General features: G+C 36.5%; 2 protein-coding genes across 9 annotated transcripts in view; one reads left to right on the forward strand and one right to left on the reverse strand.

The window, feature by feature from the left end:
* Positions 1 to 23813, forward strand: part of IRAG2 (inositol 1,4,5-triphosphate receptor associated 2) — a 73506-nt gene extending 49693 nt beyond the window's left edge. For both annotated transcript variants that reach the window (XM_010946525.3, XM_074357400.1), the window contains 13 exons: positions 1789 to 1859; positions 4927 to 4984; positions 7204 to 7267; positions 7353 to 7380; positions 7646 to 7786; positions 10994 to 11128; positions 14308 to 14455; positions 15310 to 15353; positions 16985 to 17047; positions 17164 to 17213; positions 17505 to 17606; positions 19456 to 19563; positions 20476 to 23813. In XM_010946525.3, the coding sequence (XP_010944827.3) occupies positions 1789 to 1859; positions 4927 to 4984; positions 7204 to 7267; positions 7353 to 7380; positions 7646 to 7786; positions 10994 to 11128; positions 14308 to 14455; positions 15310 to 15353; positions 16985 to 17047; positions 17164 to 17213; positions 17505 to 17606; positions 19456 to 19563; positions 20476 to 20719 (1256 nt within the window). In that variant the 3' untranslated portion in view covers positions 20720 to 23813. The remainder of the gene's footprint in view (positions 1 to 1788; positions 1860 to 4926; positions 4985 to 7203; positions 7268 to 7352; positions 7381 to 7645; positions 7787 to 10993; positions 11129 to 14307; positions 14456 to 15309; positions 15354 to 16984; positions 17048 to 17163; positions 17214 to 17504; positions 17607 to 19455; positions 19564 to 20475) is intronic.
* The window catches only part of DNAI7 (dynein axonemal intermediate chain 7), a 58876-nt gene continuing 55181 nt past the window's right edge, over positions 20955 to 24649 (reverse strand). For all 7 annotated transcript variants that reach the window (XM_045510302.2, XM_045510301.2, XM_045510304.2 and 4 more), the window contains 3 exons: positions 24317 to 24484; positions 22333 to 22446; positions 20955 to 21497 (listed from right to left, as the gene is read on the reverse strand). In XM_045510302.2, the coding sequence (XP_045366258.2) occupies positions 21219 to 21497; positions 22333 to 22446; positions 24317 to 24484 (561 nt within the window). In that variant the 3' untranslated portion in view covers positions 20955 to 21218. The remainder of the gene's footprint in view (positions 21498 to 22332; positions 22447 to 24316; positions 24485 to 24649) is intronic.

Consider the following 24649-nt stretch of genomic DNA (forward strand, 5'->3'; position numbering starts at 1 on the left):
TAGTCTAGAGAAAAGAAGTCCAAGAGATGAACATGGCCTTCATTTATGATGTTACCAACTTTTTCCACTTCTGCATTTAGAATTTTAAAAATACAATATATTTCAATGGGATTTAAATACTTCCTATAGCAAAGATGGACTGGGCACACTGCTCTCAACGGTGGCGCAGATATGGAGTTACTTAGGAAATTCTCAGAATCCCAATTAGGATTTACTAGGTTGAAAGGATGGACCAATTAGTGATGGTCCACTCAGGAGGCAAAAATTAACTAAATAATGTTAGATTCCCTTCTGCCATTTGAGTCTGAAAATGAAGTGGCTCTTCTCATCCGTTCCCAGTGAGACATCACTACAGTCAACACTCACAGGAAGCTCTCATTCCCACCAAAAAAAAAAAAAAAAAAATTACGGAAATTTCATCTGTTGTTTGAACTGGACAATTAAATTTTAGATATACATGCTAAATTAGAGGCGCTGTAAAACTGTAGAAATGGAATCCAGGGAGTGTAAATTACTGTAATTAATATAGAGAGGAATTTGCCAGTATCTATCAGAATTTTAAATGTACATATCCCATGATAAAATAACTTGGTTTCTGGGAATTTATCCTATAGATCTAAGTACACACATACTATGTGACATATATGGATGTTTATTTACTGCAGCATTGTTTGTAATAACAAAATATTGGAAATAAATGTACGTATTTGGCATATCCACGTAATGGAATACTAACAATACCCTGTAAAACACACAGAAAAAACCTTTTTTCTTTGAAAGGTATCAAAGAACTATTGTTTCTTGGGGAAAAAAGCCTAAGGTACAAAACATTATGTATTGCATGTAAAAATTGTGAAAAAAAGAATAGAAAAAAGCTTTTGTGCGTGTATATATAATATCTCTGAAAGTCTAGACTAAAATTCGTAACATTGTCTATGAGGAGGGAAAATGCATTTCTGACAGGCATAGATGGGAGGGAAGTTTTTCACTGGAAAACATTTTACATTTTTTCATTTTTGGACCATATGAATCTATCATGTATCCTAAATTTTTTTTTAAACTAAAATAAAATGTATAGGAAAAAATGTTATATCTCCGAAGAAAGTGATTACCACTTTGTTCTTGTTTCCATTTAAGTGTTAAAAATCTAATATATCCTTTAATTATTGCTTTTTCTTAAACAAAATCTAACTATAGCAGGTGACCTTTGTGCCTGCTCTGAACTAAATTCAGGACAATGGATCATGTCCAAGTAATTATCAAGTATATTACGGTACAGGTAAATAAAGTGAAATTATGAAAAGGATTGGCATAAATTAAAAGTGCATCTTTTCATCTTAGCTTGATGACATTTAGACAGATACAGTGTTTTGGAAGGATATCATACTGTGTTATCAGCCTTGCATATGTAATTTAAAAAAACCTGTTTGTCAAGCTATAAAAAAAGCTACGAAGTTGCTAATTGTTCATCCTTCTTTCACTCCATTTCTGTAATTACACTAGCAATGTGTTTGATTTAAAAAAGCAGCACCAGCCTTAAAAAGTATTTTATAAACCCTATTATTTGAAGGCTGTTTATACAGATGTTCATTTCTGTTAAGAAATTGCCTATGGTTAGCTTCCTTGGGAAATTTTGCTGGTCTGGTCCTGATTCGGACACATTTAAAGTTTTTTTAGTACAAAATTGGTCTCACATATGAAGGCCTTTGCCACATTGCCACCCTCTTCCTCTTTTACTTCTTGCTGCCCTCCCCAACCCCTAACTGGTGTGTTTCCTCTTTCTCATAGGCAGAAGTCCAGCTCCTGAAAATATTGTAGTCCAGGGCTCCGTGAGTGAAGGAAAAACCACGTTAAATCTGGTAAGGAAATGTACACCTGTCAAAATAAAAGTAATAACCCATACAACGGTGGAACTGTCCCTTTAAGTTTGCGTAGTACTCTTATAAGCACTATTTCATTTTGTCTTTTCAGAATCTTATGAGGTTAATAGAATTTAGTTATACCAATATTTTATAGATGAAGAAGTTGAGGCCAAAGCATCCTTGTGACTTGTCTGAGGTCACACAGTAGAGTCAGAAGTAGGACCTCGTGACTCCACACTAATTTTTCCTTCATTCATTCATTCACTCATTTATTCAGCAAAAGTCTGCTGGAAACCAGCTAGATATCTATCAATAGGGTACTCTTAAATAAATGAATGCCTTAATAAATAAGGCTAAATAAAACAATGATATCTACCTCAAGGATATGTTGTGATTCAGGGAGGAAATATATGATTACTTAGTAATTAGACTGTGGTTAGTGATAGAGAAGAGAAGTGGTTGGGGTGAGGGGACAGGAAAGGTGTCATGGAGGGGGTGCCTTGAGTGGTGTCAAATGTTACACAGCCTTATGGCAAACTGCTGTAGAGCATCATGAGGGCGAACAGTGAAATGTGTATGGAAAAGGAGTTAAACTCCTTTCTTTTAGAAGGCTTCTTGTCAGTGGTATGAATTTATAATTATCGAAGGGTAACTAGTAGACCATGGATTCAATTCCACGTTTCCTCAAGAGTCTTACTCATGCATTAGCCCCTCCCTGCATTCTGTGCACAGAGGTGTGTATGTCTGTGTCTGTGTCTGTGTGTGTATTAATATTATTGTCTTCCCATCAGTGTATAAACATTGTTTTAGTTAGGCCTATTTGGTTAAAAGAAACAGAGACTCATGCAGCTAACTCAAGTGAAGAGAAGGCTGTGGCATGTATACATCTGAGGTAATAAGATAGATAAAAATTTTATACTATTCATATCTGAAGAGAGTAGGGTGATTGGATATGTGATTTGGAATAATTCTTTGTAAAGTATGCAGAGAGCGTAGTATTGGCTCGCACACATGCCGAATGTGGTTGCCCCTTATAAAAACTGGACAGAGGAGAATTCGAGTCCTCTAGTCTTTCATAGAAGTCTTCAGAGAGAACACACTTCTTCTCATCTTGGAAAAAGATAGAAATTAAAAAAAAAAAACTTTAAAATGATGGATTGGAAAATGCAGTAATGCAAGTGGGGAACTCGTTAGAATGCTATTGTACTAATTCAGGCAAGAGATGAGGATGGTATGAATTTAGTGATGATGGAGAAAAAGAGACTAATTGGAGAGATAGTGAGGGGGTACCATTCACAGCACTCAGTGATGGATGTCAGCGGCATGGGAAAAGGTAGACACCCCGGCTTACGGCTTAACCTACAGAATTGATAGATTAACATGAGAGCAGGCGAGAGTAAGAAGAATGGAATTTACGGGGTAAATTTAATTTAATTTGAGATAAATCAAGTTTGGTTGAGATGAGACATCAGTACTCTGTAAGGAGATTTCATATAGAGCTATTTATCCATACTCATAAACTTACCTGTGGGCCTTTCGGTAGCATGACTCACAAACTCACTCATTTGTGAGTCATCGGCAAAGGACCACGCATGTGGATGGGAGCTCCCAAGGACCCTGGCAGGCAGGGAGAGAGCACTGAGGACAGTGGACTCTTCATGACTCTGTTCCCTAATAAGAGAAGGCGATAGCGGAGGACACCAAGAAGGAGCTATTGTAGTGATGGGGCGGCGTCAGGCGAGGAAAACCAAGGGAAGAAAAATCTTCAGGAAGGAGGGGATTATAAATCATTTTATTTAATTAATTAAAATTTTTTTTTATTTTTAAAATTTTTTTAATATATTTTTATCTATTTGTTTTTATTGGTGGGGGGAGGTAGTTAGGTTTACGTATTTATTTTTAGAGGACGTACAGGGGATTGAACCCAGAACCTTTTGTAGGCTACGCATGTGCTCTACCACTTGAGCTATACCCCCCCCCATAGATCATTTTAAATGCTACAGTGAGGTCAAGTAAAATAAAGACTGAAAAATGATCCCTTGGATTTGGCAGTAGGGAGCCCCCAGGTAACCGGGGAGGGCAGTTTCCTTGGAGTGTTGGGTACAGGGGCAGAGTGGTTCATTGGTCACTAACAGGAGATGAAGAATTAGAAACAGCAACTGTGGACACCTCTTCCCAGAAGCGTGGCCACGAAGCGCAGGAGAGAAAGAAAATGCCGTGGCCAGAAGACGTCATGAGTTGAGGGAGGATTCAAAAAACTTAAGATGATTTACATGTTGATAAGAATGATCTAATGTTTTACCCGTATTACTGCATTTGTTACATTTGATCAAAATCTTAGTTTCAATTGTCCAAAAATTACACGACATAGTATCAAGGGCCCTACCAAGGAAATTCGTCTTGGACTTGTTTTTTATGGAAAATTTCTGAGAATGTTGAAAAATGATGATCTATAGTTTTTCCACTGGTTTTCCCCAGGAGCAGTACATTACCCACTCTCTTATTAGGGTGATTTTTGTTATACAGATACGTTTGTAGGACACTTGGTCAGTGACCTTAAAACACACTGGAATAAAAGCCAAGCGTGACACCATCTTATCAGCTATTTCATCAGTTTCCCCGGCCGCCCATCTGAAAAGCTGGTGCCGTGGTCCTAAATCACCCCCACTTCTTCACCCACCCATTCCTGCCTCTCCCTCAAGCTCCAGCTGGTTCCTTGTCAGCAGGGACTTTCCATGCTTCTCAAGCCATGATGCCGCTCTCCTCCCTTTGCAGAAAACTTCTTCATCCGTACTGCATTTATTTGGCTCCTCATCCTAGTTTGCGTGGTGGTGACTTGTACCGCGTGGGCAGCTTTCTGTGTGTTTCTCTTCTTTATGCCTTAGCTAGACTGGAAGCCCCGCTGGAGCCAGTCCTCTTTTCTTCCTAATGCCCAGCACAGGTCTTTGGCTGCTGTAGAGTGGTTTCCACAGGGTGGGGCGAGAGAGGACAGGAAGTTGGGAAATGACTGGTTATGGAGGATTTCCACTCTACGTACCGCAATAAAATCTCTTTATGGTTTTAGGAAGCCATAGCGGAACCAGGAACAAGAGAGGAGCACAGAAAAGAATGTGCTGCAGGAGGTAAGGGATGTTCTCTTCCAACCCCTATTTCCCGCCGGTAATTTTTAGGGGTGAAATCTTTCTGAGCAAAGATATGGCATCTACAGGTCTACATCTCTAGGTAAAATCAGCCAAATAGAACTGATTTTGATTCAGTCTGTATCATTTTCACCATATTTATGTTGCACTGCTTGTTAAGCCCCAGATCCCCTGTTGTGAACTAGGGACCACACCAATGTTGGTGGTGAGTGCTAAGTGCTACTCAGATCTTTTTTATTATTCCATCTAAAAGTAAATAAGTCAGTATTTAAAGAATAAGTGCTAATATGTTTCTCTCCCCATTTCCCCTCCGTTAATTAGGATGGACTAGTGAGTGGATAGCGTTCTGACTTCAGAGTCAATGACTCTGCTTGGTCACTCTCTGACTTGCGATGACTTTGGAAAGTTATTTAACCTTGAGTCTTTTGTTTTTTTTTTTAAACAGAAGTATAGTCAATTTACAATGTTGTGTTAATTTCTAGTGTACAGCATAGTGATTCATTTACACATACACACACATATGTATTCCTTTTGACATTTTTTTTCATTATAGGACATTACAAGGTACTGAATATCGTTCCCTGTGCTATACAGTAGGACCTATATTTTATCTAGTTTGTCTAGTTTATAGTAGTTAGTATCTGCAAATCCCAGACTCCCAATTTATCTCTCCCCACCCCGCTTTCACCTAGGTAACCATAAGTTGGTTTTCTATGTTAACCTTGACTTTAAATTTCCTCATCTGCAAAGTGGAAGTGATTGATTTTTTTAAAAGTACCCTTTATTAAGAATATACTGTGCTAAGCACAAGGCTAAATTCTTTATGTGCATAGTTTTATTTAGTTCTCCCCAATACCTGTGTGAGATGGGTACGGTATGATTCAGTTTCCCAGCCTGTAAACTGTAGATAAGATACTGTTCTTATCTCAGATTTGCTGTGAGGATTGAACAAACTATATAAAAAGCACTTAGACAAGTGCCTGATGGAAGTTCTCATAGAAGTTAGCTACTATAGAAAAATAGAAAAATCATCTTTGTTTTGTAGATGGTTTGATGAAGTTGTGACTTGTTTCAGGTCACATAGTTATAAGGATCAAAGTGTCGACTGAAAAAAATAAAGCACAACCTAACAGTTGAGAATTATGTTTTATCCAGCAGATTTCCTGAGGACTTAAGCCCAAGACATAGCCTCTCAGATAGCTCTGAGGGACTGTTCTGAAGAGGGAAGGGAGGAGACAGGATATATAGGAGATTTTGCAAAAACAAAAACAACCTATTAGGTAGTTGAATATCCAAAAGATTACTGCTAGTTATTTAAAAAACTCAGATATTTCAAGTTAATGAATTTAGCACTTTTCTACGTATGGGAAGATGCAGGAGTCTGGGCTTATTGTAATTATTCCTTGAATATGCACCTTAACTTAACTACCTAGGGCCAGCGTCCTGTTTTCCTCCATCTTAAGTCCCCTCAGGATGCACCACGGCTACCAGGGCTGACGGCTTGATGGCCACAACATCCTTTATTTACTGAAATGGCAGGTGACATTCTTTGTCCATAAAAGCTAGGACTTAAACCAGGTTTTTTCAACTTTAAACCTAATGCTCTTCATAACTAATATTGCCCTCTTTGTGAAGTAGTTGTGAAGAGTACCGTTAATATCTATAAAGAGACTTGCTCTGGGACTGGCACATAGTAAATCTGTGGTAAATGATTGAGACTAGGTTTATTGTTGATGTTACTGTCACCATATTATTTTTAAAATAATTATTATACTATTGTTACCACCACCACCACCACCACCACCAGAATCACTACAACACCTGTTGTTGCTGCTTTTAAACTCTTGATCCTCAGAAGGACCAGGGTACCAGAGAAAGGTATGCATTTAACCATAGGATCAAGTCAAATAAACATTCAAATGCAAAGAAAAGTAATTCGGGCTGTCCTTTGACTCCCAGACATCTTCAATGACTATTCCCAGGCTGGAATGTGAGCCTCTGATTTAATATCATTGTGATCCCAGTAGCAAAGCATAACATTATCTTACATTTAAGCAAATGTGTTGTTAGCTGACCATCTTCTCAGACATATTTCAATGAGATGCCTGTTTAGTGGAGAGAGAACGTAACAACAGTTGATTGAACGTGCCTTTAGCTATTAAGCCTTTTTAACCAAATAACATTTTATTGTCTTTTAATAGATGCTGCTCTTTCCTCCCTCCCTGTAACCACTGTGAAGTCCGTTAACTTTAGACAGAGTGACAAGTAAGCTCTTTTTCATGTAGCTTGCTAACGTTTCTGGCTTTTCTGTTGAATTCTGTTTGAATAACTTCTTTCTCTTATCCCGCAGCATTTCTACTAATGAGAAGGAGGTAGAGGTAAGTTTAAAGCAAATGTTTTTTTCCTTTGAGTAAAAAAAGAAGTGTTTCAGACTCACCTACAGTCACTTCATGATTTTGTGCAAGCTGTCATAGGCTTGGTGTCTGTTTGGCTTTGCCATGACAAAGGGCAAGAAAAGTCTATGCGTGCCAGCATTACGTCGCTGGGAGGAGAAAGAAATGCCTCTGCATATTTGGGATTAAACTGAAATATTTGACCACATCCAGTTTTTCTCCCCTCACCCTCACGTTATTTTGACAACAGGCCGAATTTCTCAGATTATCTTTGGGATTTAAATGCGACTGGTTCACCTTGGAGAAAAGAGTGAAGCTTGAAGAAAGATCCCGTGACTTGGCAGAAGAAAATCTGAAGAAAGAAATCACTAACTGTCTAAAACTGTTAGAGGTGAGAATCGTACTATTTGAGGACGACACATTTGATCATGTTATTAATAAGGTTTTCAAAATTACAAATGAGTTTACTTGTATGACTAAAACCAACACCAAGTATTAAGTCCTGCCTGACCCAGCTATGAATTAGTAAGAGGTAAGAATTCAGGAACAGGCTAAGAGAAAATGTTCATTAAAGGAGCATGTAAGCAATAAAAGCAAATAAATGTATTTTTTATACATTTTTTGGATTTATAAGGTATTAGTTTCTGTACAGCATAATGATTCAGCTATACACATATATATTCTTTTTCATTATTACAAGATATTAAATATAGTTCCCCACGCTATACAGTAGGACCTTGTTTATCTATTTTATACGTCGTAGTTAGTATCAGCTAATCCCAGCTCCTAATTTATCCCTCCCCTTTCCCTTTCCCCTTTGGCAACCATGTTTTCTATGTCTATGAGTCCTTTTCTGTTTTGTAAATAAGTTCATTTGTGTCATTTTTTTAGATTCCACATACAGATGATATCATAAGATATTTATCTTTATCTGACTTACTTCAGTTAGTATGACAATCTCCAGGTCCATCCCTGTTGCTGCAAATGGCATCATTTCATTCTTTTCTATGGCTGAGTAGTATTCCATTGTATATATACACTACAATTTCTTTATCCAGTCATCTGTTGACAGACACTTCGGTTGCTTTCATGTCTCGGCTATTGTAAATAGTGCTGCTTTGAACATTGGTGTACATGTATCTTTTCGATTTAGTGTTGCCTCCAGATATATGCCCAGGAGTGGGATTGCTGGATCATACGGTAACACTATTTTGGTTTGAGAGGAATCTCCCTGCTGTTTTCCATGGTGGCACCAAATTACATTTTCACCAACAGAGTGGGGAGAATTCCTTTTCTCTGTATCCGCTCCAGCATTTATCATTTGTGGACTTTTAAATGATGGCCATTCTAACTGCTGTAAGGGGATACTTCATTGTAGTTTTGATTTGTATTTCTCTGATAATTAGCGATATTGACCATTTTCTCATGTGCCTATTGGCCATCTATATATCTTCACTGGAGAAATGTCTGTTTAGGTCTTTAGCCCATTTTTTGATTGGGTTGTTTGTTTTTTTGTTATTGAGTTGTATGAACTGTTTGTATGTTCTGGAAATTAAGCCCTTATCAGTTGCATCATTTGCAAATATTTTCTCCCAGTCTGTAGGTTGTCTTTGTTTATGGTTTCCTTTGCTGTGCAAAGTCTTATAAATTTAATTAGGTCCCATTTGTTTATTTTTGCTTTTATTTCTATTGCCTTGGGAGACTGACCTAGGAAAACATTGCTACGATTTATGTCAGAGAAGGTTTTGCCTACATTCTCTTCTAGAAGATTTATAGTGTCCTGTGTGGACACTATGTTTAAGTCTTTAAGCCTTTAAGCCATTTTGAGTTTACTTTTGTGTATGGTGTGAGGAAATATTCTAACTTCATTAATTTACGTGAAGCTGTCCAGTTTTCCCAACACCACTTGCTGAAGAGACTGTGTTTTCTCCATTGTATATTCTTGCCTTCTTTGTCAAAGATTAAATTGACCATAGACTGTAGGTTTGTTTCTGGGCTCCCTATTCTATTCCATTGATCCATATGTATGTTTTTCTGCCAGTACCACACTGTTTTAATTACGGTAGCTTTGGAGTATTGTCTGAAGTCTGGGAGGGTTATGCCTACAGCTTTATTCTTTTTCTTCAGTATTGCTTTGGTAATTCTGGGTCTTTTGTGATTCCACATAAATTTTAGGATTATTTGTTCTAGTTCTGTGAGAAATGTTCTGGGTAATTTGATAGGGATTGCATTAAATCTGTAGATTGCTTTGGGTGGTATGGCCACTTTAAAAATATTATTAACTCTTTCAATCCAAGTACATGTGATATCTCCATTTCTTTAAATCATCTTTAATTGCCTTTATCAATGTTTTATAGTTCTCAGCATATAAGTCTTTCACCTCCTTGGTCATTTAGTCCTAAATATTTTATTTTTTTGGATGTGGTTTTAAGAGGGATTGTTTTTTTACTTTCCTTTTCTTATATTTCATTGTTAGTATAAAGAAATGTAACCGATTTCTACATGTTAATCTTGTATCCCGCTGCCTTGCTGAATTTGTTTATTAGCTCTAGTAGTTTTTGTGTGAATAAATGTCTTTTAAAGTAGTTATATGAATCATCTGCCTTCTCTCTGGATTTTCAAATAGATTTCAGGCAAAAGAGTAATTATGCAGAAAACTGAGCAATAGGAGATAATATCAATTTTAAGCTTCAAAGAAGAGAATCAAAAGTCTATTTTCATTTAAGTAACTGAAAAGAGAGAATGGTAACTGACTCCAGTCTTCTCAGATAATGGGCAAACCCTCTGTAAGGCGCATAGAAGTGGAACAACTACTGTTACTCTTCTGTTTAATGAGGTCACCATCAATACAAAGATGGGTTGGAAAACTAACAGGGCTAATTTTGGAAAAATGAAATAAAAATGTAGAAGCCATATTCTATGTAAAAATTTATCATATTAACCATTATAAGTATACTTCGATAGAGTTAAGTATATTCATGGCTGTTGTGAAACAGAATCTTCAGAACTTTTTTGTCTTGCTTACTGAAACTCTTTAGCCATTAAATTATTATGTCTTTGGATCAAGGGCACAGATTTGAGATTAAATATTTATAAGGCAATGAAGGTGCACCTACCTAACCACCCCAATCTCAACTTGTCATCACTGGAAAAGCAAATATAGTTGTCAGAGTCATATATAATTCCAGTCTGTTTTCACTACTTTTCTTAAAAGTTCAAGCTATGATTCTCATATAATGCATTCAGTTCATTTATAGGCATAATTTCTTTACCATTGCCAATGAATTACATTGCATCCTGTTAATCATAGAAGAAAGACATAAATACACATGAAGGAGGGGCAAATTTGGAAAGTAAAGGAGGAAGGGATCAAAGATAGTATATGATACTATAAGATAGTATAAAAGGTTTTGGGAGCACCTGCTTGATGGCCAACAAAGACGCTAATATTTCTGTATCATTCATTATTGGTCTTTGCTGCTGCTTTTCACCTTCCATAAAGGTACCAGAGTCACCTGGATTTACAACACAATCAGTATTAGAATCACTTGCTGAATACTTGGGTTTAATAGTTACTAATGCTTTCCTTTCTGTGCAGTCTTTAACCCCTCTTTGTGAAGATGACAGCCAGGCTCAGGAAATCATTAAGAAGCTGGAGAAGAGCATAACATTCCTCAGCCAGTGCACAGCACGAGTGGCCAGTAGGGCTGAGATGCTGGGAGCCATTAATCAGGTAATTTGTCTCCATTTCTCTAGTTATGGTGAAACTACTGAAAGAATGTATTTTCCTTAACATTATGGATTACATTTCTAGGAATAAGTTTTTTTAAAAAAACATTTCTTTATTGTACAAAACATACGTATGTAATACAGAAAAAATGGAAAATGGAGCATGCAAATAAAAATGTAAAGAAAAATCTCTCGATAGCATTAGGCAGTGACAATCATCATAAAAATTTTGTGATATATTTTTCTAGATACTCCCTTCATACAATGTTATAATCTGCACCAAAAGCAACAGCAAAAAAATAGGACTTCCTCAAAATGAAAAACTTTTGTGTATCAAGTGACATTACCAAGAAAGTGAAAAGATAATCTATAAAATGGGAGAAAATATTAGAAGATCATATAACTAATAAGGGTCTAGTATCCAGAATATATAAAGAATGCTTATAGCTTAACAACAGAAAAAGAAGTAACCAAACTGAAAATAGGAAATAAGACTTGAATAGACATTTCACAAAGAAGATACAGAAGTGGCCAATAAGCACATGAAAATATGCTTAATCATTAGAGAAATACAAATCAAAACCATATTGACATTCACACCCACTAGGAGAGCTATAATACAAAGAGGAAAGGAAGGAAGAAGGAAAATAACTGGTACTGACAAGGATGTGAAGAGATTGCAATATTATTATGGCAACATTAATATATTATTTAGCCATTGAAAGAAAGAATGTATTGATATATGCTATAATGTAGATGAATCTGGAAAATATTAAACTAAGTATGGGTGCTAGACACAAAGGTCACGTATTGTATGGTTCCTTTTTTACACAGTATCTGGACTGGGTAACTCTTTAGAGAAAGGTAGAAGCTTGGTGGTTGCCAGGTTCTGTGGGAGGGATTAATGGAGAGTAGGTGATTCATGGGTGTGGGGTTTTATTTGGGGGTGATGAAAATGTTTTGGAACTAGACAGAAGTGATGGTTGCACAAGATGGTGAATGTTCTAAATGCCACTGGATTGTTCACTTTAAAATAGTTAATTTTATATTACTCATCATTATCTAAAAACAGAAAAAATATGATGAATATACATTTTCAGGTTCCAATTCAAACAAATCTGTAAATAAATCTTTTTTGAGACAATTGGGGAAATTTGAATATGGACTAGATGATATTAAAGTGTTTCTGTTAATGTTAGGTGTCATGATGGCATTGTGATTATTTAAGGAAATACACTCCTTTTTTTTAGATACTTATTGAAATGTTTAAGAGTGAAATAACATGATGTCCATCTATTCTTAAAAAACAGCATTCAAAAATTGAGGTGAAACTCATAGCAAAATGTTGGTGGTTCTTGAAACTGATTAATGGATATGTGTAGGTTTATTGTCTACTTTTTGTGTCTGTAGAAAATATCAAATTTTTTTTAAAATTAAAATTAGTGGATGAATAGTATTAGGTCAATATTATCTATAAACACTATTATGACCATATAAATTCTGTTCATAGTAGAGACAGTAGTCTAGTACTTTTTCCTCTTTGCACAACATTCATGTTCTTCATGGAGTTAATCATTTCCCTTCACCATGATTGTTATGCTGTTTTCTATTTACTTTTCTCTAATTTATCCTCAGCCGCTCCCAGCTGGCAAGTTATTTCCTGAATTCAGCAATTCTCTTGAGCTATTTCCTTTTCTACACTTGGTGGATGTTCTCTACATTTTGACTACTTGTCGAATTCCTGTTCTTTGAATGTTGGATCTCCTGAAGTGGTCTTTTCTCATCTCTTTTCTACCTTGTAGTCTTTTTGCTCTAGTTTCAGAGAGATTTCCTCAACCTTATCTTGAAACTCTTCTGTCGAGTTACATATTTTTTGTCATATTTTTAATTTCCAGACTTAAAAAAAAACTCAGAATGTTGCTTTTAAATAATATCTTGTTCCTATTTCATAGATACAATAGTTAATCTTACCTCTCTGAAGATATTGATAGTTTCCTTGGCGTTTTCATTTTTCTGCAGTTTATTTCTTTTTTTGGGGGGGCAGTAATTATGTTTACTATTTATTTATATATTTATTTATTTATTTATTTATTTATTTATTTATTTAGTTAGTTAGTTAGTTATTCATTTATTCATTCATTCATTCATTCATTCATTCATTCATTTCATAGGCATGCTGGGGATTGAACCCAGGACCTCATGCATGCTAGGCACACATTCTAAACTGAGCTATGCCCTGCCCCTCTTACAGTTCATTTCTTTTAGCTTGCTTTTTTTCTTTGTGTTGACTTTCTTTTCTCAAGCTAGAGGCTTTCCTCTGACTAGCGATGACCCGCTATACAGCTGACTGGGAGCTCTGCATATGCTGGCTGGGGAAGTTTCATGGTGGCTCTGAGCTTCACACGAGCCAGGAAGTTTTTCTGGCATACTCAGTGTCAGCAGTTTTTAAGAGTTTCATCTTGTAATGTTAGATTCCTCAGAGAAAAATCTTCCAACTGCCTACCTTGAGAGTATAAGCCTGGCTACCAGTGTTTGGTGGTTGGAAGGAAGAATAAGGCTGTGTATCTCAATATTCAATATATATATGCAGACTTCTGCTTCCGTCTGTTCTTTTCCGTATGATCCACTCACCATCAACTGTGTGTTACTGCTCCACCCACAGACCCTTTGTTTAAATTTCTCTAGATATCCAACCTTGTAGTCTTTCACCAAAGCGGTAGTGGGGCAGTTGCTCAGCTGACCTGAGTAAGGGCGGTGATCTGTGGCTCTGATTGCTTTTTACACAGATTCTCAACCATTTCTTCTGTTCACGTGTCTACCTTCAAGCTTAATTCCAGAGGCACCACTAGTTCCTGAGCCCTTGCGGCTTTCTGTGGTAAAAGCCAGGCTGCTTCTGGGCTTTTCTTACAGCTTTGCTTAGAGTTCAGTTTTTCAGGTCTTAGTCACTTACCACGAGTCCTCCTACTTGGCAGGCATTCAGTTTTGTTGCTATTATATCCTCTTCCATGTTCTATACATCCTTATGTACGCATGCCTTAAAAAAAAACAAAACCTTTCTCTCCATTTTAGTAGGCTCTAGGCATGGAGTGAAGGTAAGCACGTGTCTAATTCACTGATTTACAACTGGGTATGGAGAATAGTATTTTCAATGTAAATGTGTTTTGTTTTGTTTTTTCCTGCCAGGAAAGCCGGGTTAGTAAAGCAGTAGAAGTGATGATTCAGCATGTAGAGAATCTGAAAAGAATGTATGCCAAGGAGCACGCTGAGTTAGAAGAACTAAAACAAGTTCTTTTGCAGAATGAAAGGTCTTTTAACCCTCTTGAAGATGAAGGTAATAAGAGTATCAATCATGTTTTTCTAACATTCTCCTTTCATTCTCTCTTACTAATTCTTATTATACAGTGTCTTTAGGAAAACATCCTTATGTTAAGGTTATATTAGAAGAATTTAAGAAGGATATAATATATAGAATATAAGAAATAACTCATCCCTGTTACTTTATGGGCCCAAATTAAGATGTCAATTAGAAAACAAATTAGGAGACAAGGATTTTATGGTAGACACCAACAATTCATTAAATTAAATTGCTGACATGAGAGAATATACTTAATCCCGCCCATGGAGTGGACCCCAGTGATGTCCAACCTGGGATATGTTAGAATTGCCTCTTTCTCCACATGTACAGCAAGGCACAATAGTGTAAATGGACCCTGTCGTCAATGGGAGGAGGAGTGACTGTGGCATAGTCAGCTGACCAGTGGACTGGGAAATAGGGAGATGTCTGAGATCATGGAAACTATCTCAACATAAGGGTTATAGGTTTATATAAATCTTACAATAGTTATAAATAGACAACATGAACATTTTGAAGCAGAATTTTCATTTTATTGATCTCTTCTAGAAATAATATTTGATGACCTTCTGATCTTTCAATTTTGGAGTCTTTTATTCAGCAGACATTCATTTAGTGCCCTGTGCGCTAGGCAAGCAGTGTGGACATCTGCAGTGATACAGAGGACTGTATTCCACTGGTTCAGATTACTGATGTTATGAATCACCAAATAAATGACCAGATGTCCACAATGGTCTTATTTTCTGACCATTGCTTTTCTTTGTAAAGAATTAAGGCCATTGCACTAAATTGCACGTGTAATTCCTTAACTGCTCAAATGTTTTCCCTTTCAGATGACTGCCAAATTAAAAAACGTTCGGCTTCCCTAAACTCTAAGGTAATTACTAATTCACTTGACAAATGCCTATCAAATGTTATATGAGATGGTTTTAGAGTATTATTTGAAGCAACATGGCTTTAAACATGAATCATAAAATAGAGGCCTTAATTCATATGTAATTGTGACGTACACATGCACGTATGTTTATGTTTGTATATGTATGCTTTATACTCCTTGCTGTATTTGTCAGTATCAATTAAGTTTTCCCGGCAGCGAGAGGAAAGCCAGTGTAACAACAGTTTCTCTCTCATGTAAAACTGAAGTTGGAAACAAGCAGTTCACAAGGGGAGAGCAGCTTCACAACATCCACTGGGCCCAGTCGCCCCCTCACTTGCCGCGTCATGACCCTCCATGCTTTGCTTCCTCCTTACGGCCTGAGATGGCTTTATCTCCTCAAATTCCACATGACATTTCCCTTTTCATTCTTGGTTGGAAATAAGGTGAAAACAGTTTTTACTCTAGAGGACATATGCCTAACTCAAAATCAAGGGGTCTGTTACTAAAATAAGAAGAGAACGGAATATTGAGAGTCAAATAGCAGTTTTCATTAGTTTGAAAATCAGGATTTCACAGAATTTTTTCATCGAACTTTTGAGCAAGTAATTTAAAAATCATCCCATCTAAATCTCTTTTTCACAGATAAGGAAAATCAGTTTCACAGAGTAATTAGTTATGATTATGTAGTGACAGAACCATGATTAGAACTCAGGTTTCTGGACCACAATTTGATATCTTGATGTTCAACTAACCTATAAAATTCAATTAGGTTTGGTGGTTTAAGAAAAGAATTCACATAAAACTTCTTTATTTCCTATGTTTAAGATACTTTTATTTTCTGAAGTTCTACTTATTTAAACTTTAAGAGCCACAAAATATAACATTTTCCTGTACAAATCTCAAGGCTGATGTATAAATATATCCATTTATTAAAATGTCATACTCATTCTTAAATATGTTAAATGGAAAAAATGAAACCATGAAAAGAATGCTTGAAAACAGGTGCATATTTAACTCCTCTTGAAGTGGGGAAAACCTTCCCAAGCTTAAAAGAAACAGTAGCAAAAGAGAAGAGATTCGGCTGCATTAACAGCAAAAAAGAAAAAAATTCTGCCAGAAATATTAACAAAATTAATGTAGGCAAAATATATAGGTGGTTCTCAGAGCAGATATATCACACACACACACACATGGTTATTCAGCATAGAAAAACAGTGGACTTATTACTAGAAACCTAAACAGAAAACCTTATATTCCTTACTTGATTGGTAAAAATTATACTCATCCATGGTTGGAGAAGGTGGAATATAAATTTATTAAAGAAAGAGACTAGTATCCAAACCCAGGCAAGATGGTTCTTTTGGATGTTGGTCCACCATCTCCACGGCCTGCGGGTTTAACAAATAAAGTTGTTATTGCTTGCCCCCTCCCCCACCCCCAAATAAAATAAATTGGTGGAATATTTCTGGAAGACAATTTTGGCCATAACAAAATCTTTGAAAATATGTCTACAGTTTAACTCAGCAGTGGTCAAGTGTATGGATGTGTACATACAAGAATATTCATCAGTCTTTCACACAAGGGCAAAATACTGAGAATTTTCTAAACGTACATTTTCCCCCTTTGGGTAGCCATCTTCTCTTCGAAGAGTGACCATTGCCTCTTTGCCCAGAAATATTGGAAATGCGGGAATGGTAAGCAAATTCTTAAGCGTTCTTAGTCCAAAGCAAATTCATTTGCATGTGACAAAATATAAATTTACTTCACTAAATTCATATTTTATTATTTCCTTAATGTCTGAACGTTAAAGATGGCTGGGATGGAAAATAATGACCGATTCAATCGGAGGTCAAGCAGTTGGTAAGTGTACTTTCATGGTGGCCTTTTGGGAAACTTACTGTTTTATAATTGGGCTGAAGGAAATGTTTGAAAGAAGTGATATAGTAACATGTGATTTGTACAGAGCACATGTGGAATAATTGTAAAAATTGGTATATGATCATGAAATTGTTTTCTTGTAAGTGTTGTGTGAATATGCCAAGATAAAAATGAGAACGCATCATTTTTGTATTGGCTTAGGTAGTGGAAAATAATTGATAATGGCTACAGAAGTATCCAATTTGACAAGTGGCTATAATCATCTTTATTTAGGCGTATATTGGGCTCAAAGCAGAGTGAACATCGTCCCTCATTACATCGATTTATTAGCACCTATTCCTGGGCAGATGCTGAAGAAGAAAAATGTGAACTAAAGTAGGTGAAGCTTAATGTGTTTATTAACCTGACGTGACTGGGGCATAAACAGTGGGGGTCACTTTCATTCTACAGAGATGAGCTCAATCCTGCGTCATCAAAAAGATAATTCAGTGTGTAAGGCGTTTACAAACTATAAAGCACTATATAAATGTTACTTGTGAATACATTCACTCTTGTGGTACTCTGTACTGCAAGGTTTGAAGTCTTAAGTTAGAAAAGACGAATTTGCCAGATTTGTGAGGATAATTTTTTTCCTATTTAGGTTTCTTGCCTTCAGGAGGAAAGGTCAGTAAAGAGCCACGAAAATAAAATGTCCATCAACTTAGATGAATTATGTACAACATATAGGCACACACATAATGTATGTGCATTATATATATACATCTGTCTTCCCTTTAAGTAAATGAGGAGTAGGGAAGACATAAAATTCTCTATTGCTATCTCTGTACCTAGCAAGTTTAACAAGTAAAAATTCACCTTCTATAGTGAAAGGAAGAAGGCAAGAGGGAGAGCCATGAGGAAATGCTTGGGTGATGTTGGACAAATTGCTTAACTTTATTTGGTCTCAGCTTCCTCATCTGGAGAGATCTTAATGAAACAACTTTAAGTTCATTTTTCACATGTTCATTACGTGCTTATCAAGCCTAAAGGATATAAAGATGAAAAAGACACAGCGCCTACCCTCGGTCCTTTTTTCAAAAAAAAAAATTATAATCCTGGGAGCCTACTGCATGTATTGAAAACTTTTTTTAGATTTAGAGTTAACATAATGGATATTTTCTGATCTGGGTTTAAAAAAAAACAAGAGTTTCCTTGAAAAGACTATAATCTACTTTTAAATTTTTGTTAGTATAGTATGATTTCTACTGAGAAGTCTCTGCAAACAAAAGACTGAAACCTTGAGGCTCTTACAAGAATTCTGGCTCTTGGGCCTTGTTTCCTTTAAAAATCAAACTAGAATCTACCCCATGCATTCTCTATAGATGGCTGACTGAAAAACAAAAACAGAAACTTTGAGGCACAGTTCCCTTTGGCAATTGTGAGGGGATTTTGAGTTTGGGGTTTCAATATTCAAATTCCAAGGAAGTTAACAGTGAACATGAAACATGAGCAATGAAACAATTAAGTTTTGTTCATGTAAAAGGTGCCTCTTTAGATAATACGATTTTACTTAAAATACGGTCAACCCAACTGTTGTTTCCCCAGCTCACTGAGTACTATTTATTTTAGCTAGTTTTATACTAAACATATTTTCATAAACACTTTTAAAATTAAGATTTCTTTAGAGAAAGAAGAAATGACACTTTGATGTTACTCGAATTTAGCATTGCTCAAAAAGCCTACAGAGGAAAGAGTAAAATCAATTGTTAATATAGAATATAAAAAATGTGGTAAACGAATGCTTAATGAGAAAAATTGTACTACACGTTGAAGAAGAAAATACACAGTGGCATCTACACTTGTTTTTCAAAGTGTGGTTCTGCACACACACAGGGAAAGGAATCGCAGTAATAACCCTGGTTAATTGTGAGTGGTGAGAATTGACCGACATGCTCTTTGTACATCTCCCCCTTTTATTTGTTCTTTGGCTAGCACCCCAACTATTTACAACAAACATTTGCTATGTTTCTAAATACAAAAAGTTACTTTTAAAAATTAAATTCCTATGAATGATTAAAAATATCAATTTGCTGATTTGACTTTCAGAATTAGATATTTATCAAATCTTTCTAAAGCAAAACACATACCTGTGAGCTGTCTTACTAATACCATAAAATTTAGCATTATTTTATAAATAATTATAGCACATTGTCCATAGTTTAATATTTAAAAACAATATTTACAGAACTAAAGATGACTCAGAACCACCTGGAGAAGAAGCAGTAGAAAGGACAAGAAAGCCCAGTCTTTCTGAAAAGAAAAATAATCCATCAAAATGGGATGTATCTTCGATGTAAGTTGTCTACTTGCTAAATAATACCATTTTGGTGGAATGGGGAGAGGTAAGGCAGGGTTAGCATTAATCATCTTAATTATATTTCTTTACTAAAAGAGCTTTCAAATTGTTAAATTTAAGATGAATAACAAACTCTGTAAGGTCTACAAGAATTATCCCTGAAACTGTGGGCCACAAGAGGCAGGAGCGTCCACAGCGTGAAGAACCTGCCCTTGGAGCCAGATGGCCCAGCTCGAATTCTAGCTCTCTAACCAGCTACGTGACCTGGGCAAATTCATTCATTTTTGAGCACCGATTTCTTCGTCTAAAAAATAAGGATGATAATGGTCCCTATGTCACTGTTTTGTTGTCATGATTAAATGAATTAGCATGTAAAATACTCAGCACAGTGTCTAACACAGAGTTAACTATTTTCAAAGACTTATGCAATGCTAATATAATAAGCTTGTTTTGGTGGGTATTTCTTAAAAGAGTTTAAATTTCAGTACAGCAAAAGCCCAGGGCCTGGTAAGAAATAAGTGACACGTTTCTATGTACATTCATATGACACACACACACGTATCCTGCTCTACCCAGTAAGTAACATTTTTGTTTCCACAAGAATGTAAGTTGTCTTACCTGGTTGAAAGAATGGAATTAATACTCACATGTACTTGTTAGGAGTTAAATAATGCCTAAATCACATAATTTTCAGATATTTACCTACCACAACATTTCTTTAACTCTTATAATTTAAAAATTATAAAGGGGTGTGTAGATTGTGGCAAAGCCAAGATGATAGACCACATTATGAAGCACATTACAAGGCGGTGTCGGTGGACTGCAGGGCAGATGTGTGACTTGATTACTGTTGACAAAAGGAGTGTTTCTAACAAGAGACTGAATTCTGAATCTGTGTTTTCCTTGTAGTTATGGCACAATAGCTTCCTGGGCAACGAGCCTCAAGACTTCCATCAGAGAGGCCAACAGGGCACTCTGGCTTTCTGTCGCGCTCATTGTGCTGTTTGCGGCGCTGATGAGCTTCTTCACAGGCCGATTCTTCCAGAAATCCGTGGATGCGGCGCCCACACAGGCTGGGGACTCCTGGATGTCTCTGGAACATATCTTGTGGCCATTTACCAGACTCCAGCACAATGGGCCACCACCAGTGTGACTGCAGCACATCCCAATGTGTGTCTAGATTTTTTTTTTTTTTTTAAAGTTTCAGTATCTGAAGTTTGTAAACTAGTAACTTTTAGCTGGGAGATTATAGCGTGGAACCAGAGGTTCTCAGAATGACTGTAAGATATTTTATATTCCCCCCCTTTTTGTGACTGCCTTCCTCACTGAAGTACAATGGGGAGGAAGGCTGCCTATGACTTTTTAATGAACTTTTTGAGGAGGAGATATTATTGTTTGTTAAAATTTATTGAAATAAAGAACCATTCAAATTTTCATACAGTCAAAAGTTGGAACTCTCAGTAGGCTAAGTATACATAGGGAAAAATCCCTAATTCTTAAAAAAAAAATTTGAGTATATAAAATACTGATTAGATCTTTTAATAGCCTATTTGAAAAATACTCACTCATTCTACTTTATTGATGAAATACCTGATTTTTCTCCAAGTTGCCTGATCCTTTCTTCATACTGAGTAACATTTATCAGGGGGGATTTAAGAATAGCTGAGTAACCTAGTTGAGAGGAGCAGATGGCATACAGAGTCAATAAACTGACAGCTGGAAAGCCTGACTTTCTCCATTGCTTCTTTAGAAGCAAAATCCTTCACCATGTGATATAAAGTAGAATGAAACTCAGTTTCTTCTTTGAGGGCTTTAGAGAATGCCTCACTGGATTCGTTGATCTTGAGACTTTGGGCCCTGTCACCGCTAAACATTAGAAAGTTCCAGTTAGGATTCTGACTAGGTTCTTCTTTTGTAAGGTGTTCCCGCACCTGAAGAAAATTAGAAGAGGAACTGAACAGATTTCTCTATGAGGTATTTTGGCAGCAGAAAGTCTTATCTGAAGGGCGTAACTGAGTTCCCCAAATTGCCAACATTAAAAGAAACATTCTTAACGTCTCCTTTTTTTTTTTTAAGCATGGAACTGTTTATATCTTGGTGTTTATGGAGCTTATCAAAATGTATTAATTCTCTGAAAAGTATTTATTGAATGGCTTCAAGTGCCAGGTACTGTTCTAGGTGCTGGGGCTATAACAACAACAAAACTAAGGGAAAATAACCAACTGCATTAATAAATAACAAACAACTGCAACAACAGAATCTTGTCTTCAAGGAGCTTACATTCTAATGGGAGAAACACATAATGAACAGGATAAATAAATAGGGTGACTCATTTATGATAAAATACTCATCAGTCAACTTGTAGAATTGGTAAGATACTTCTTTTTTTTTTTTTAAATCAAGCAGTAGAAATGGGCCAGAAAGTTAAACTGGAAGCCTAACCCTCTCAGAGGAAGTTTGTGAATCACAGATACAGTCTCATGAAAGGCTTCATCTGCTCTTAAGTTGGTGTGAAGGGAGATAAGGACGCTAACCTAAAATCAAGAGCATTTGATACCATAATGGACAGCGAAGGCATAACCTTTACATGGTTTGGTTTTATAGTTTTGACAAAAATAAAGAAAAATGAAGTTTTAAAACTCCATTTTGAATGTTAATGTTTTCACCTTTTAAGAGGAGAAACCATGGTCTACGTTCATTTAGCTTTTCAGTACTTTATCTTCTTTGGGAGGGCAAAGTAGTTTAATGGGGTTTTGCATACTATACCTTAAATACAACATTTTTAGGATCACATTCTGTATTCCACCTGCTCCAACTAAATGCAAAAGCGGAACTTAGCAGGGCCATTTGTCGATAAGCTTTCATTTCTACCAAAGGAAGCTGTCAAAATAAAAACCAATATTGTGGCTCATGGCGCCTCTCAAGTCTCCCTTCCATCCCTGGCCTCCTACAGTCTCGTCTGCTCTCAACACGGAGAGAGGCACTTAAACTCTAAGATCTCATGCCTTCTTTCTCAAAACGGGCAGCGGCGTCCCCCTTCTCCCAGAGTAGAATCCACAATCCTCCATGAGGGCCTCTGCGACCTGACGTCCCCCCCACACCCCGTTCTCTCTCCGACCTCCTCCTCCCTTGGCTCTCCCGGCTCCCCGCCTCCGTGCTGTCCCTCTAGTCCCCAGACACACTCCCTCAGGGCCCTTGTTTCAGCTCCTCTCTCTACCTGGAAGCTGCCATCCTTCTAGAGATACCAGCTTGGCTAACTTCCCCACCGTGAGGTTTTGCTCCGTCTTACCTTCTCACTGAGCCCCCTCCCCCACACCCTACTTAATACTGATTGCTGCCCTAACCCCACTATTCCTGATCTACATTTTCTTTCTCCCATACCACGCATCCCCTTTTGACATACAGGATAATTTTGTTTATCACGTTTATTATTTACTTTTGCCTCTCTCTACTAGAATGTAAGCTCCACAAGGGCAGGAACCTTTGTTTTATTCAGTTTCCTAAGCATCTAAAACAATGTCTAGAATATAGGGGTTCAGAAAAAAATTCTTGAATACTATATTCTGGTAAGATGAATAGTGTATTCAGCATTTGTAGAGTAATTGGCAGTTTGAGTTACTAAAACCCAGGTAGTTTTTTTTTTCCCTACTCATTTATGTACATGCTCTTATTGATACAATTATTTCAAATATTCTGTCTACCTATATTGTCATTTTCTGGTATATTATAAATTTGTTCTTGAGTATAGAACTCTTCTGCCCAAAACACCTTTCATGATTAGAAGCTACTTTGTCTTCATTCATATGTGATAAATGTTTGCCAAACATGCACTGTATTCTAGGAGTGGGCTAACTAGAAGAACCAACGTTGATTAAGAAATGGTCCTCGCCCTCAAGGAGCTCAGTTTAACATGCAAGCATCTCAGTTAACTAAAGCCTTACGAGTAACGTAAGTCTGCAGACAGGGAGGCTCTGCCAAGAAACCGAAAGAAGTGGGTTTTGTACACTGGTCCCCGTATGTTTAATTTTGCCTGATTTATCATGTTTGGGAAACTGCTACGTCATATACTCTTTTAAGAAATCTTACATATATCCAGTCTGGAGGAAGAAAGAAAATACATAAAACGAAGTTGCTCAGACTACCTCTGCACTAAACTGACCAGCTGGGGTTGTGCTCCATGCATTAACATGAAGGTCGTACTACAGGCTTACTTTCTTGGGGAAGATTAAATTTGAGAGAACTCCGGATTTCTGGTTTTGTCATTTTTTCCTTTCTTTCTTCTTTTTTTAAAAAATTGAAGTATATAGTCAGTTACAATGTGTCAATTTCTGGTGTACAGCATAATGTTTCAATCATACATATACATGCATATGCTCATTTTCATATTCTTTTTCATTGAAGGTTATTACAAGATATTGAATATAGTTCCCTGTGCTATACAGAAGAAATACTTTTTAAATCTATTTTTATATATAGTGGCTAACATTGGCAAATCTCAAACTCCCCAATTTATCCCTTCCCACCTCCTTTCTCCCGTAACCATAAGACTGTTTACTATGTCTGTGAGTCTGTTTTGCAGATGAATTCCTTTTATCTTTTTTAAGATTCTACATACATTCCTTTCTTTCTAACTGTAATCTTATGTAAGTGAATGTAGAAAACATGGTGTACCTTAGGATTTCTATAATACTTAATACTTGCTAACATTCCAAGTGTCCATCACATTAAATTTGGAAAGAGTCATTCTTACCTTATAGTTTGTAACAACATAAAAATGAGAGTGTCCGGTTGGGAAGATATTCAATCCAGCTTCTTTCAAAGCAATAATGAAAGAAACAGGAGACATCCACTTTTCTTCCAAAGCAGAAGAATGCCTTTTGTTACTTAGTTTGATTGAAGCTAACTTACAGAGGTTTTCCTAGTTTCAAGGAGAAAAAACAACCTTTTCTATAAGTAAGTTAAATTGTTACCTCATTATCATTTCAGTTCCAGCTGTTAGGTTCTTTATCCTATTTTTTAAAAATCCTGTTTTATCCTATATTAAAAAGGATATAGGACAGATATGTTTTAGGTCTGATCCAAA

The sequence above is a fragment of the Camelus bactrianus genome, chromosome 34 (assembly GCF_048773025.1).
Source record: "Camelus bactrianus isolate YW-2024 breed Bactrian camel chromosome 34, ASM4877302v1, whole genome shotgun sequence".
NCBI classification, from domain to species: domain Eukaryota; kingdom Metazoa; phylum Chordata; class Mammalia; order Artiodactyla; family Camelidae; genus Camelus; species Camelus bactrianus.